The sequence below is a fragment of the Poecilia reticulata genome, chromosome 14 (assembly GCF_904066995.2).
Source record: "Poecilia reticulata chromosome 14, P_reticulata-male-v2, whole genome shotgun sequence".
NCBI lineage: Eukaryota > Metazoa > Chordata > Actinopteri > Cyprinodontiformes > Poeciliidae > Poecilia > Poecilia reticulata.
Genome location: NC_088843.1, coordinates 5,045,231 through 5,060,374, shown reverse-complemented (window position 1 = coordinate 5,060,374; position 15,144 = coordinate 5,045,231). Strand labels below are relative to the sequence as shown.

At 36.7% G+C, this 15,144-nt stretch overlaps 1 protein-coding gene across 1 annotated transcript; it reads left to right on the top strand.

The window, feature by feature from the left end:
* The first annotated feature begins 991 nt into the window (after nt 1-991).
* LOC103475633 (LIM domain kinase 1) lies at nt 992-15,039 on the top strand. The gene is made up of 15 exons (XM_008427421.3): nt 992-1,313; nt 5,157-5,295; nt 6,185-6,294; nt 6,387-6,557; nt 6,858-6,963; nt 7,320-7,585; nt 8,276-8,465; nt 8,546-8,632; nt 8,747-8,878; nt 8,958-9,017; nt 9,503-9,568; nt 10,034-10,220; nt 10,539-10,594; nt 11,834-11,991; nt 12,155-15,039. Exons 1-15 carry the CDS (start codon nt 1,270-1,272, stop codon nt 12,642-12,644), a joined length of 2,262 nt encoding a protein of 753 aa, XP_008425643.1. The 5' UTR covers nt 992-1,269; the 3' UTR covers nt 12,645-15,039.
* Nucleotides 15,040-15,144: the final 105 nt, after the last annotated feature.

Here is a 15,144-nt window from a genome sequence, read left to right as displayed (position 1 = left end):
GAGTCTCACAGAGCCTGGTAATTCAGATTATCTGCCTTCCAATCAGGGTTTGGGGTTAAAAAAAATAACAAAATCAGACAAAATAATTTTTTTCATCAGTTTTCACCAGAAATTAGTTTATTTTAATAAAAACCTTGTGAAATTTTAACAAACACTGCAGGTGTGTGTCTGGTGAATTTTTGGTTAAAACATGTTTGTTTTTCATTCAGTGGAAATCCAGAAATTGTACTCAAGTAAAAGTAGTAATACTTTATAATGAAGTAGAAGTAAAAAGTACAGCACAAGAAAATACATTTGTTACTCAAGTAAATGTAAATGAGTATGAGTAATTACTACATAACTCTGATTACACATAAAAAGGGGCATTTATCAAGCTGCTAATTTAATTGATTATGGTTCATATAGATTTTGAAAAGCATTTAGTTAAAGACTTCTCTGAAGCAGACACTCCAGTACATGTACAACATGCATCTTTTTTAAATCAAACGTTTCCACTGAACTGCTTTTTTACTCATATTTTGTCTGATTTTTGTGGCTAAACAGGACAGGATATCTTATAATAAACACATTCATATATCATCCTATTAGAAGTCTACCTCTACTATTATTACTCTCATTACATTTACATGAATCCTTCAGGAACTTTATACCAAACAGAATCAATGGTTCTGTTCTTCTACCTCTAAGCTGCTTTGTCTAATTCTCCTCTTTGTTTGTTGTGTGGGATGAATGGATTGCTTTGCTGTGGGATCTTGACAGTGCAGTAATTGGAGCATTCATAAAGAGATTATGCCTGCGCTAATGGGAACAAGCTGGATTTCAAAACGTAGACTTTCACACACCACCTCTGTGAGAAGCAATAAACCCTCATGAGGGGATCAGATTTTATTCTGAATTTAGCTCTACTACATTTTGAGGAGTCTGCAGATAAGTGTAACTGTATCTTGCAGAGGTCTACGTACTGGAAAGGTCAGGAAAGGGAGGGCGGAGTGCAGCTTCTATAACTGGGATGGGCCTTTTTTCCAGCTGATTTCAGAGGGCCGGTTTTTTTTCCCGCACTAACAACAAACCACCCACAGAGAAGGGAACATATGCACAGGAAGCCTTTGCACATGGAGAAAGGCGGCAGAAAAGTAAAGGGCAACGCCTGCTACTGTCACGGCAGAGTGAGCGTCTGATTCGCTCAGAAACCCGTGCTGCTAGCAACACTCTTACTCAACGGGGTGGGTTGTGTGTGACGGCTGTGTATCGGTCACTTAGCAGAGCAGAATGTCACGACGGGACCAAAGGTTTCGGAGGGGAATAAAAGGACGGTAAGCACTGCGGTTTTTAATCTACGAGACATTAAAATGCAGCGCAGAGTGAGAGAAAGACGAGGAAACAGACTGAGAGGATGAGAGGAAAAGTATAAGTGCAGATAAAATTCAGCATGTATACTTCCTCAAACTGAACTCTGCCAAGACTTAGAGAAGCAAAAGTAAAGCGTGCTTTATTCCTGTTTGTGCTTACACTCAACTGTGAGATGAGTAGTTTACGAAATACTGAAAACAGGATGCAAAGCACGTAGCTTATGATCAATCAACCAACTTTGTTTTACATCTTAACATTCTTCTTGAGATCAGCCGGATAAGCATTCCACAAACAAGCAGCATGTTGACATTTACTTATCCTTAAATAAAACAAAAATCTCCAAAAAACAGAAATAAAAAGTTTCTTACCTTGTACTTTATAAATATATTGTTTTAAGGAAGTGAAGTTGGTTAGAAGAGACAAAACAACGAGGAAGCTAAGCAGGAGAATATGTCAGCTAAACTCTTAACATTTAGCCTGTTAATGTCCTGACATCATAAAACATTTATTTAACGTATTGAAACAAAGAAAATGGTAACAGAAGGATCAACATACGAGTTAAAGTGCTGAGAAGAAAAAGCAAAACAGATGAAGTATTTGGAAATATATCTGGGCTCATTCCAGAGTTTTTTCCCAACCAGATGTTGGAGAGGAAGTGCAGATGTGCAGCTGGAAGGTTTCCCATCCACTGCATGATAAAAACAACAATAGGACAAATAATAATAAATCAGCACCTTTTGTCAAGCTTTTATTATCTCATTATTTCCTTTGTGACGAACGAGAAGCAGGTCTAATAAAGGACAGCAAACGCTTCCTTTGATTCAAGCGGATATTTGAACTTTGTGACACAAATACCTCACAGTTTCAGCAACATATTCCCTGGAGTAAAATGAAAAACGGAACAGCGTCGTTGCAACACAGATTACAACAATGACTCATGAGCTTTAAAGATTACACAAAGTTTCAGCTCTCTCAACAGTTTGGGTAAAATATACAAGCTGCATTGATAACAAACATATTTATCCTCGTACCGATTTCTTCTGCTTGCTTTTTTTGTTGCAAATGTTTCAAATTAATCTCAGTATCAAATAAAAATATACAAGGTAAATATAAAACCCAGTTTTCACATTATGACGTTAATTACTAAGGGAGAAAAAAGTCATTCAATGGGAGCCGTATGGGAAAATGCAACCTAATCGTTTGTGCAACCTTTAATGGAGCCAACAAATGTTTTTCCAGGGAGACTTTTTCATCCTTTGTTTTAATTCAGACAGACTAGAAGCATCTCAACTGGATTTGAGTCGGGTCTTTGACAGAATCCCTCCAGAACCTTCAGTTGTTTGTATTTGAGGTGTTGGAGGTTGGATGGCAAAAGAGCGGATTTGCTTAAGGTAGACATGGATATTCCTCTACTTGGGGTAGAGAGAATAAATCACGATTCCATCTAAGACTGTTGCAGTAAGCAATAAATCAATTATTCACATAATAAATTAAAAATAAACTCAATTTCCTTTTGCTTTATTTATTGTTTTTCTCTTCCTTTTATCGAAACCTGGTCTGGTGCTTTGGTTTCCAATAACCCTTTTGTTGTTTCTGTTTCATTTATTCTGAACATTTAAAATGTCTTCCAGTTCCAGTGTTAAATGTTCATTAGATTTTAAATATTGTTGACCTTTGAGAATGTGTTCTTGCACATTCGCATACTATGGTGTTACTTGAAAGTGGTTTCAAAACGGTTGCATCTATGGATGCAACTTTTGCCCAGTCCCCTTCTTATTGAGCTTTATTGAGGCAAACACGACCTGTGGTGCTTTCGACGTGAACCTCGGTGGTTTTGTGACTTCCTAGATGAACTATTGCAGTCCTCCTACTGGAAAAAGGTCCTTTTTTTCAAAGAAGTGGCTACATTCACCTGCTGTTGAATTTCTTGACGTGTAACAAATTTTAATGGACAATATATTGTCCCAGAAGTTATTGCGATAAACAATAATATTGTTTTGGGAATGGCATAAAAATGCAAGAACACATTCTGAAAGATTAACAAACTTTAAACCCTTAAGAACATTTAACATTGGAAGACATTTTAAATATCCAAAACAACAAAAAGAATGACTTATTCCTTCAAAACAAAGGGGAAAAGGGGTTGAGACGCGAATTAAAACTTTTATTATCCAGTTTTTTGGTAGAAAGAGAAAAACAATAAATCACGCAAATAGAAATTATTGTGCTTGTTTTAATCTGTTATACAATTAAATGATTATTTGACTACTGACGTGTTGCTTTTTCAGATATTTTACATCATGCTGTTAGAGGAGTTTTATCTCATTTTACATTTGATTCTTTTCGTGACCAAGTCGCCATAGTTTGTGAGAATGACCTAAAACTAACATAGGTAACCATAGAAGTCATTTCCACATTGCTTTGGGTGGCTGGTTTCTCTTAAAAACACACACAGGAGGAAAACCTGTTTGTATCTACGCCTGATGTTCAAACTTATTGTATGAGTTTAAAAAAAAAGCAAAAACAAATTAAATTTGTACTTTTTCACACCACAGTATTTCTTCATTGTACTTCTGGTTTTAGAGAAATGCTATTTAATGTTCGAAAGGACACAGAGAGGCAGATTCCTTCCTCCCTTTCTTCTACAGAATAATCCTTCCCCTTCCTATTGTAAGAACAGTCTGCCATTTACTGTTAAAAGTTGAGAGAGCAGAAACGTGGATCACTACTCCATTCAGGAAGTCGCCTCCCATTCTGGTTGTAATGTTGATGAGATATGGAAACAGTTTTTTTAATCAGTCTATTCAAGCCAGGAAGTCAGGATGAGTTTCAGTTTTTAAAGCAAAGCATTTCATTGAGTTGTTTTTTTACCTCACTGCAAATGCAAACATGGTATTTAACTGAAAATAGTAGGTTGACTTAAATCAGTTTTCATTATATTTAGTAAGTTATTTGGAACTTGTGGTTGAAAAGTCTCTAAAATCTCACTTTAACTGAGCTAGATTATTTTGGAAAAAGTAAGTTTTTGATAATTGTGCTTTTCTTTCTGAATTAATACTGCATGCATCCAAGTACAAATGCTTCACTTGAGTTATTTTTCTTTTCTGGAGCCAGTAATTTATTTTATCTCATTTATGAAGAGAGACTAATCAAAAACATTTGAATAAATCTCAATGTATTATTTTATTTTAAGCTAGGCTGTTAGCACTACGCTAACAGTCTGAGCTTGTCAAAGACAGGACTAACTCTGTGTGTTGACCAATGATTAGGGATATCACCACAGCCTACTAAGGTTTTTGTTATTTTCTTGGCTGATTAACGCAGTTAGTTGCATTTTTTTACATCCAAAAGTCCCAAGCTGGAACCTTTGTATTGTGTTTCTGGTATTCCTGTAAATCTGACGCACAAGCGACGCCTACAAACGACAGTGATGGTTGATTTTTGAATCCCGGTATGATGACCTTTGCCCCCTGTCTTCCTCCTCTCTTATTAATCGCTTTCCTGTCTCACCACTTGCAAATACAGGTCACTTCAGCCAGTAAAATCTTAATAAATTAAACAACAATGTTTGTCACCTGTGCATCAAATTTACGGAAATACCAGAAACATGATGCAAACCTTACAGCTGGGGACTTTTGATTGTAAAAAAATAAATAATAAAAAAATTGTTATTAATTTCATTAACAGCCAAAAAACCCCAAAAACCTTGAGTTTGTCTCTTCTGATCTAACCGGTCAAATTTCCTTCAGTGTCCATATGGCACCCTTTTTAAATGCTTGCTTTGCTGCTTGTCCTCATTACTAAAGGTGTTGTGACTGTGAGAGCATCCTGTCTCACTGGTACTACGAAAGAGAAGGACAACTCTACTGCAAGAAGCACTACTGGTCTCGCTTTGGAGAGCACTGCCACGGCTGCCAGGAGGCCGTTTCCACAGGGCTGGTTATGGTAACGTTTGTTCCTGGATTAGTGATGCACCACAGCAAAAAACCAGGACCGTCGAATTTATTATTATCAGTTCCTGAAGGAAAACAAACACTTCGATTGTTTGGACATTTTCTGACTAGTTTAATCCCTCTGAGTTACTCTCCGTTATCGAAAAACCTGAATTTTACTCACAATTATCCTATTCAGCTAAGATGTTTCTCTACTGTTCACTTCAGCTAATCAGAAACATTTTATGTTTGATAGATGTGGTAGAATTAACCACATTATTGATCCATTGGGCATCAATTGTTCCAATAAATGCCACTGGAAATCCAACATTATGGAACATTAAGAGGCAAATATGTGAGCACAACGAAGAATAGCACAAATCAGAACGCTTTCAACTATTAATAACTTCAAAGGTTTCCTGCCCTGTTGGACGTAAATACTTTTCTTCCAAACAATTTCAGAGGAACTCCTTAAAAAAACATCCTTCACGCTCCAAAACGAATAAGCAAAAAATGTAACCAAAAGAATACATGGGGGGAAAATAGCATTCTCCCTCACGCAACACTGCATTGGCTTTTTATCATGTTACAAATAACTATTTTACTGTGTTTGTTTTGTTTGGCATTGCCCAAAGTGGCAGAAGCAAAGATGAAAAAAGAATATACGCATATTGCACAACTGATATAATCAATGCAATGTTTAGCAGTAATATTATCATCAGAATACTTCCTGAACTCAGCGGGTAGAGTTTACTCTTTTCCTTTCACCAAGGCACCTATAAGAGCCACTATCCCAATGTCAGTTCCCTGGTCTGCTATTTTGGTCTACCACATACAATCCTATTAAAATACGTTAAAGTTTGTGGTTGCACCCCCCAAAAATATATTTGCTTTCTTTTCAGGTTGCAGGAGAGCAAAAGTACCATCCTGAGTGTTTTATATGCATGAGCTGTGAAATGGTCATAGGAGATGGAGACACTTATATGCTAGTTGAACGCTCACGGCTTTACTGGTGAGTAAACAACAGTGAAAAGTATAGTACACATAAAGAAGTCAAATTATACAAAGTTAGAGTATTAAATGTACTTCTGTTTATCTCTTCAGTGGCCACTGCTTTTGTCAGGGTGTTGTGCCAGCTGTGAGATCAGCGTCTCTTACACAGAGACCCCACATGGTGGCGCTGGTGTCTCTTCCTTCCACTTCAGCTGGACGACGAGGCCTGACAATTTCTGCCGACTTCAGCCAAGACAAAAATCTTCTAATTACTGTTACAAAGTAAGTCTCGGTGGGTTTAAGTTATCATTAGAAATTAAGTTTTACCAAACAGGGTAGTTTTACCCAGCAAAAAATCCAAATCTTTTCTTCTACAACTAGCTCTACAGACACATAATAAACATTGTAAAAGCTTTTAAATATTTATTGAGTCCAAGTTTTAGAACCTTGGAACCTCTAGACTAAAATCTTTGTCCATTATTTGCAAAACAGCTCAAAATACTCAGTTGTTCAATAATTGCGCATCCTCAGTAGTCTTATGAATTACTGCACCTCACATTCACCGTTGTAACTCTGCTTCAGTTTAGACCCAGGAGTCCTCAGCCCTGATCTGCTGTCTTCTGTCCAAGCTGGTGATCAGGTTTTGGAGGTCAATGGCATCCAGGTCCACAACATTTCCCCAGATGAGGTACAATGACTGCAACAATGCTAATGGACACCTTGCAGCGCAATATGTGACCCCATGTTATGCTGACGAGCAAAAAGCTTAGCTGAAGTTATCAACAAAACTTGCAAAATGTTAAATGTATGAATGATATACAAAAGAGAAATGGACTGCTACCAATTGTCAACCCTATGACAACGAGATAACAAGGTCAGGAAAGTTTTAACTAAGAAAAAGAATTGCGAGGGAAATAGCTCAGTTATGCTAACTTGACTTTGAAAACCTTAACATGTGGATGTGATGTGGAATTTGGCGTTTCAGATCAGTTAAAAAATAAAAAAGGTGACCTAAACACCAACTCTTCACCAACTTTTCTCTAGATAAACCGTGTGATTCACGACACAAGCAGACCTCTCCAGCTCATCATTGAACATAATCCACAGTCACCTCATGACCTTCTTCAACCAGACAGCCCCCCCAATAACATCAGCTGTCCTGACCCTCATGTCCACGACAAACTTACTTCCATCCATAACCTCCCAAGTCTGGAAGAAGAGCCAAGTACACCAGAGGAACGACAAGAACAGACGAGCCTCTCACCGCCTCAGCACCAAGGAAGCACCGGGTTACGAACCAGGCATATTCTGTAAGTGATGACAGCTCTGGCTTGTGACCACTGCCCGAGTCAGGGATGTCAAACTCATTTTTATTTTGGGCCATATCAAGATTATGAATGTCCGGTTGTGGTAAAATGTATTGATGAAACTCATCAATGACCCTCTAAAATATGAATAAATAGCCACTTCTGCACTTGATAAGTCCTTAGAGTTAAATAATACCAAAAATCATTACATTGATGTCATTTGGCAGATTACATAAGAAAACTACAGAAAAAGATCATGGCCACTGAAAAATACAAGAATTCTGGCTTTAGTCTTGTGAGGTCAAAAGTCAGTATTCTAAAGATTTTGACTTTTTTTTTCTTTTTCAAATTCTGACTTTTTTCCCCAGAATTCTGAATTTTTTCTCAGAATTCTGAATTTTTATTCTCAGAATTTTGACTTTGTTTCTCAGAATTCTTACTTTTGATCTTAGAAGATTAACATCAGAATATTTCTGGCAAATTCTGAGAAAAAATTCATATATGTTTTTCAGTGGCAATAATCCTCTTACATTGAAAACTGCTTTCATTTAATTCATAAAATATTATTTAAGCATACAATGGTTATTTTCAAGGTTATATTTACATATCCCTCTGGGCCACATGAAACTTCATGGCGGGCCAGATTTGGCCCCCGGACCTCGAATTTGACCCAAGTTGTTTTCTCTTTTCCAGACGAAGTTACAGCATAGACAAATGTCCCCTGTCTCCTGGAGCATTGTCGTTTCTCTCTCAAAAGAGAGACATGGTTCGCTCAGAGTCTCTTCGAGTCGACCCTGGGGAGCGGACACACCGTATCTTCAGACCGTCGGACCTTATCCATGGAGAGGTTCTAGGCAAAGGCTGCTTCGGTCAAGCTGTGAAGGTAATGTCCGTCCATTGCCTCAATCCCTCAATGTTCTGACCTTCATTGTGAAACTTCATATCAAAAATCTTTCTATTAAGGTAACACATCAGGAGACAGGGGAGGTAATGGTGATGAAAGAGCTAATACGATTTGACGAAGAAACACAGAAGACATTTTTAAAGGAAGTAAGTAGTAGAAATGCCACAAGAGTTTTTAATAATTGCATCACGTCTAATATTTACAGTCTGAGCCAAATATTGTTCATCTCAGTGTCACAACCTCTGTCAAAATATACACAGGTAAAGGTGATGCGCTGCCTTGACCATCCCAATGTTCTCAAGTTTATTGGGTTGTTTTACAAAGACAAGCGAATTCATTTTGTCTCTGAATATATCCAAGGAGGGACTCTTCGAGAAACCATTGTAAAAATGGTGAGTTACAACTTTATTTTAAATGCATCCCAAATATTCAGTGTGAGAAACACAATGAGTCAGAATTTGGTTGTTTTAGGAGGAAGATTTCCCCTGGAACTTAAGAGTTGGATATGCTAAAGATATAGCCGCTGGAATGGTGAGTGTTTCTGATTATCAAGGTACTTACTTAAAGTATGAGCCACTTTTTACATCAACTTTAATGCATTTCATTGGGATTTTATGCAACAAACCAACACACAGTAGCACATCACTTTTAAATGAAAGATAAATGATACATGGTTTTCATCTTCCAGCTGAGAATCTGTAATTTAATGTTCAGTCATTATGTGTCTAATGTGAGTGAGCTCAAGTTATTTTGCAAAAAAGAATCTCTACATGTGCAACCAAGCAGACAAAACAAAAAAAAAACCTGCAGCTGAAATGGAGGTAATGATTTAGAGAAGCAAAACATGAAAAATACACGTCACTTTTCAGACTTTATCTTTATTGACGTGTCTTTTTTCTCCTGCTTCACAATTATTCACTATTTTGTGTTGGTCTAAAAAAAAATCAAAGAATATAATTACTTTTTCAAGGCACAGTAAAACATTAAATGGTGAATTTAATGTTTCCCCTTTACAGGCATATCTGCACTCCATGAATGTGATCCACAGAGATCTAAACTCTTACAACTGCCTTGTCAGAGAGGTGAGCAATGAGCTTAAACGCATGAAAAAGTAATACACATATATTTTTATTTTTAACAAGACTGAATGTTCAATTCTCAATCCAAACTCAATATTTAGCACATTAAGTCACAAACATAATTTTCCAGTACAAGTAATACATATATTTTTGATAGAAATTACCATTTAGTAAAAGACTTTTGATAGTGACAACTGGAGCGAATAAAGTGACAAGTCGGATAAAATTTTGGACAAAAAGTGTCTTGAAAGTAAAAAACTGAATTTAATTTTATTGTACTTTTTCTCTGTCTTTTTTAAGACTTTATAGTTGGTGTTTAGGTATTATTAACACCATCCAATAATACATAAATACATAGTGATATTTTCAAATTTCCAGTCAACATTAAACCTTTTTAACTGCACCAGGCTTAGCAGGTTTTTGGTTTCTAGTAAAAATCCTGGAGCTTTTCATTTCTCTTCGCTATAGAACCAGTCTGTGGTGGTGGCAGACTTTGGACTTGCCAGGCTGGTGATGGATGAACGGAGTCGGAGCAAATCTTCATCTCTGGAGCGGAGCGTGAAGGGGCCACTGCCAGAGCTGCGCAAACCTGACCGGAGAAAGCGGTATACTGTGGTTGGGAACCCCTACTGGATGGCCCCCGAGATGATCCATGGTGAGTGTGCTAACCAACTCATGAATGACAGACCTTCATGGTCTAAACCAGGGGTGTCAAACTCCAGTCCTGAAGGACCGCTGTCCTGCAGTTTTTAGATGTGCCACAGGTACAAAACACCTGAATCAAATGGCTTAATTACCTCCTCAGTTCTCCAGAGCCTTGCTAATGACCTAATTATTCTATTCAGGTGTGGTGCAGCAGAGGCACTTCTAAAAGTTGCAGGACACCGGCCCTCGAGGACTGGAGTTTGACACCCCTGGTCTAAACTGAAGCAAAAACTGTGCAGCTCATTACATTTTTCTCTTTGACTCTTAGGAAAAACCTATGATGAACGTGTGGACATATTTTCCTTTGGGATTATGACTTGTGAGGTAGGAACTTTTTGGTAACAACACAAAATACGTGATGTAGCAAAGAAAATACGAGGGGGTACCCAAAAGTTTCCAGAATGATGCTGCTGCACACGCAGTTTTCGTAGTACACCATTCTGCCGCTAGGTATTTGTTCAACCACGCCTTCTCAATCAGAGTGCCAAGCGGCGTGGATGTGGAAGGTTTCGTCTATCCGCAGTGAATTTTCTTGTAAGAGCGGAAAAAAGCGGTTGATCATCAATTGACATTTCACCATTTTTAAAGCGGTTGAACCACGAGTAAACTTGAGCTTGACACATAGCGTCATCCTTGTAAGCGGTCTTCGACATTTGAACGGTTTCCGATGCTTTTATCCCGAGCAGGAAGCAAAACTTCAGCCGCGCTGCTCATAGAACTTCTCCATGAAGAAAAACGACGGCTGGACTAAACAGCTCTTCCAAGAAAATTTCCTGCGGGTAGATGAAACCTTCCACATCAACGCCGCTTGGCACACTGATTGAGAAGGCGTGGTTGAACAAATACTTAGCGGCAGAATCGTGTACTACGAAAACTGCGTGTGCAGCAGCGTCATTCTGGAAACTTTTGAGTACTCCCTCGTATAACCAATACATTTTTGTTAATTTATCTTATGACAGGAAGGAAATTTCTAAAAACATATATGAACTTACTAGTAATCGCTTAAAATATTTTTTCCATCACATATTAAGTTCAAATTGCAAAACAAGTTAGAGATAAGCCGAACAAATTGATGCACTGCTGCCATCTTCTGGTAGTAGTGTGTTACTACCACAAGGTTGCTAAAAACAAGATGTTTAGGAAAGAATGGTACTATGAAAATATGATTTTAATTAATATCTACTGATAAATTAGAATATGAAAATCTAATTTAAAGTGAAACTCATACATGCATTAATTTCTGAGTGATATACTTCGAATATTAATGAAGTTTATCACAAGTATATACAAGAAATGTGAATATTACATAAAGGAAAAAATATTTTTAATACATAAACGTCATATTCCATACAATCGTATGCAATGCTGCCGTCTTAACGATTGTCCAGAATAAACTCACTGATATTTAGAGACACAAAATTCACATTTCTTGAGGCTCGTCTAACACCAAATTCGGAGCACTTTATATTTCCCACTTCACTGAGTTTTCACAAGCCAAAAAGTGTTTACATTTAAAGTTACACTTTAAAACAGTTGCTTATTGATTCCTCTTTGTGTCAACAGATAATTGGCAGAGTGAGTGCTGATCCGGACTACCTTCCCCGAACTAACGACTTTGGACTAAATGTAGAAAGTTTCCTGCAGCAGTATCACTCTCCACTGTGTCCATCTGCCTTCCTGCCATTGGCTGTTCTCTGCTGTGACATGGATGCTGATAAACGGTACAACTGTGTGAAAATAATTAAAGCTATTTGAAATAAAAACAATTTTTTGGAATTTTTACTAAGAAAATGGTTACATCTATGCAAAAAAATTGAGATGCTTAGATGTTTTTGTGCAAAAAAGCCAAATGAAGAATAAAACATGAATGTCTTTGCCTTTCAGATCCTCGTTTTCAAAGCTGGAGGAGTGGCTGGACAACCTGCTAATGAACCTGGACATCAGCCTGCCTTTGCTTTCCGAGTTGGAGCAACTCTGTCAAGCCTTCTGGAAGATTCACAGCCATCAAGACCAGAATGAAACTCCTGATCATCAAGACAATCTGAGCCCTAAGCTTTGTTCAGACGAAGCAAATGGCCACACAGAGCCTAATCACTACCAAGGTCAAAGCAGCAAAACCAACAAAGACGTGAATGGTGATCAACATGAACATGGCCACAATCTGAGGACTAAATCACAACACACAAACCAGCCCTGCTGCGAGTCTAAAAGCTCAGACCTGGGGAAGAGCGAGTGCGAGTCTCAAGAGGACAGCAACGTTGAAGAACAAGCAAACCCGCAGCATAAGTCGACACTGGTGGGCCGACCAAACAGGACTAGAAGAACTTGTAGAGTGCTGTGGGAAAGGTCTACGGAGGACAGCTCGTTTCTCTGAATCGTTCTCAACATGACTGCCTTCAGTGTTGGGGAATAAACACATTTTTTTGAGGACATTGGTACCTTGGCACAAAATAGAGAGACGTATTTTAACTGATTACTATGAACTGCAGATTTGTGAAGAATGTTTTTGATAAGCTGTGCAGCTTGATATTAATTAAATAACAGTCCATAAAACAGTATTTAAGTAGCAAAGCTAAAGCCTAGTTCAATAGGAATGTAATTCAGTATTCTTTACAACAAAAGGCATACTGAGAAAACATCCTGAAATTTCTGAAATTGCATGGATGGATGCTCTCTTTTGATAGACTGTGTTATAGCTCCACAGTTTATAAATTACCTCAAGCATACAATTTAACATTTCTGTATTGCAAGGGCTGTTTGCTACTTGATAAGCAAGATCATGTCTGTCATAAACTCAAATTGTCAAATGGCTCCAATTTGAAATTGGTCCAGAAGCTGTGAAATATGTTATTTTATTCTTTAAGGTATGTTTAATAGTTTGTTTTTTTTAGATTGTCTTATGTCTTGTCCCATACACTGAGCTAGGAAATAACTACTAATGCTATTAAACTGTGTAGGTAAGACCATAAAAATATGCACACCTTCTAATGTATAAGTCTGTATTACTATATTAAGACAGAGTACAGAAAAGTGACTGGGAAAAAAATACCTGATTTATGCTTTCAGGTTAATCCTGGTCATCTGGTCAAGGCATTTTGTCCACATGTCCGTTTGTCCCCAAAAATTCAAACAAAACAATCAGGAGTTATTCTTTACATCCTGTGGTGAGATATCAATCATGGTAATCTCTTCTGGAATATTAAGGCTTCTTAGATTAACAAGTAAAGTGACTGAGTGGGGTGATTAAACCTTCAAAAAAGATGCTTTAAAAATAAAGCTGCTGCAAATTTCTAGAAACTAATCAGTGCTTATGTCATGACTCAACTGTTTTAAAATACTCAATATGGTTATTTTTTAACTAATGCCTCTCACCACTTTTGGTTTAAAAACAAATCAATTAAACAATTTTGAGTACAAATAAACATAAAATCACCAGGTCAGACCTGTAAAAACAAAAAACTGTTGGCTGCATCTCTACCTCAAAATAAAACATATGTCGATATTGTCAAAACCAAATTACCAAAATACAGATTTGTTTATGTTATAATGTCTCTACAATTTCAACAAAGAATATTCCTCTTCAAACTTGTTTGAAAAAAATATTTGAGATTAACTGAATTGATAAAAAAACAAACAAACTGTAATTTATATTTTCCTATCATATTTACAGCGAAATTTTGCAAAATTTTTCCAGAAAATATCACATTGTGCTCTAAGCTGTTTCACTTATTTCCTATAAACACAAGCTTTAATATCGGCGTTTTACTAGTTTTACAATTACAACACATTTGAATTTCTGAGTTTTTTTTACATGCTAACCTTTGACACAGTGCAGGGCATAAATTCTGATTGTAAATAACATTTGCCCTGGTTTTAAAATTATACATTAGTGGTATTCATGTATTTAACATCTTAAATATTAAATACAAAATAATAAAATTTGGCTCCTGAAGTTTTTGGTATTTTAGCTGGCCGTTTTTCTTTTTGTTAATTTGAACCCACCTCCACATCAGGTGGTGGCTAATGCTACATAGCAACTTGTCTCATACTGCACAAAGCTTAACTTTAGCCAAAAGACAGATAATAACAACAAAAACGTCACTTCAAAATATCTCTCTCTGGCTAAGTAAACTAAGTAAAAGTTGTGAAATGTTTGACCTAGATTTGAAAAATGTTTACGCCGGCTAGCTAGCTTACCTTCTAGCTTACAGCACAAAAGTTAAAGCGGCTAAAATTGACTAAAAAGGCAAATAAAAACCAAGAAAGAGTTATTTAACGCAGTCTATATTTTATAAATTTGAAATTATTACCATAAAAAACAGTTTCAGCGAAGCAGTACCAAGCCGTTATGCTCTCGTGTTGAGGTTATCAGCTTTACCTTTGACCTCTGACCGACCAATAAAAATGGAGAGAAGTCTGGGAGCTGGCAAATTAAAACTATATTTTATGTATCGATTAATTGATTCAGGATTTAACAAGCGAATATTTTATTTTCTCAACAACATTTTGATTTAGTTAGGTAGTGGATGAAAAGTAATTAAGAAAATGCATTTATAATGTGATTGTTAGAAGATGAGGGACGAGGTCTGTCACATTAAAATGAGTCGGGCAAGCTTCTCCGATTGAGCAATTAAAGTCAATAAGTTTATTAAACTATGACAAAAGTATTGTAAATTAATATCTAATTTAGCTTGATTTTGTTTACATCAAGCAACTGTTTTATTTCTGAAGCTTTATATTACAAACAGCCAATTAAAAAGTTTGCAACACTTTTGTTTGATTCATGTTTAATAGAAAATCCAACCAACATCCAGAGATCTGGTAGTCCTATAATTTACTATGAAAATGATGTTCTTACTATTTGAAATTGCAAA

What these genes read in the sequence shown, in the direction of transcription:
- LOC103475633 (XM_008427421.3), top strand. Translation starts at nt 1,270, where the DNA reads ATGTCACGACGGGACCAAAGGTTTCGGAGGGGAATAAAAGGACG. An exon ending in GAGAAACCATTGTAAAAATG is followed by an intron (nt 8,879 to 8,957) that starts GTGAGTTACAAC and finishes TGGTTGTTTTAG; the next exon opens with GAGGAAGATTTCCCCTGGAA. An exon ending in GGCCCCCGAGATGATCCATG is followed by an intron (nt 10,221 to 10,538) that starts GTGAGTGTGCTA and finishes TTTGACTCTTAG; the next exon opens with GAAAAACCTATGATGAACGT.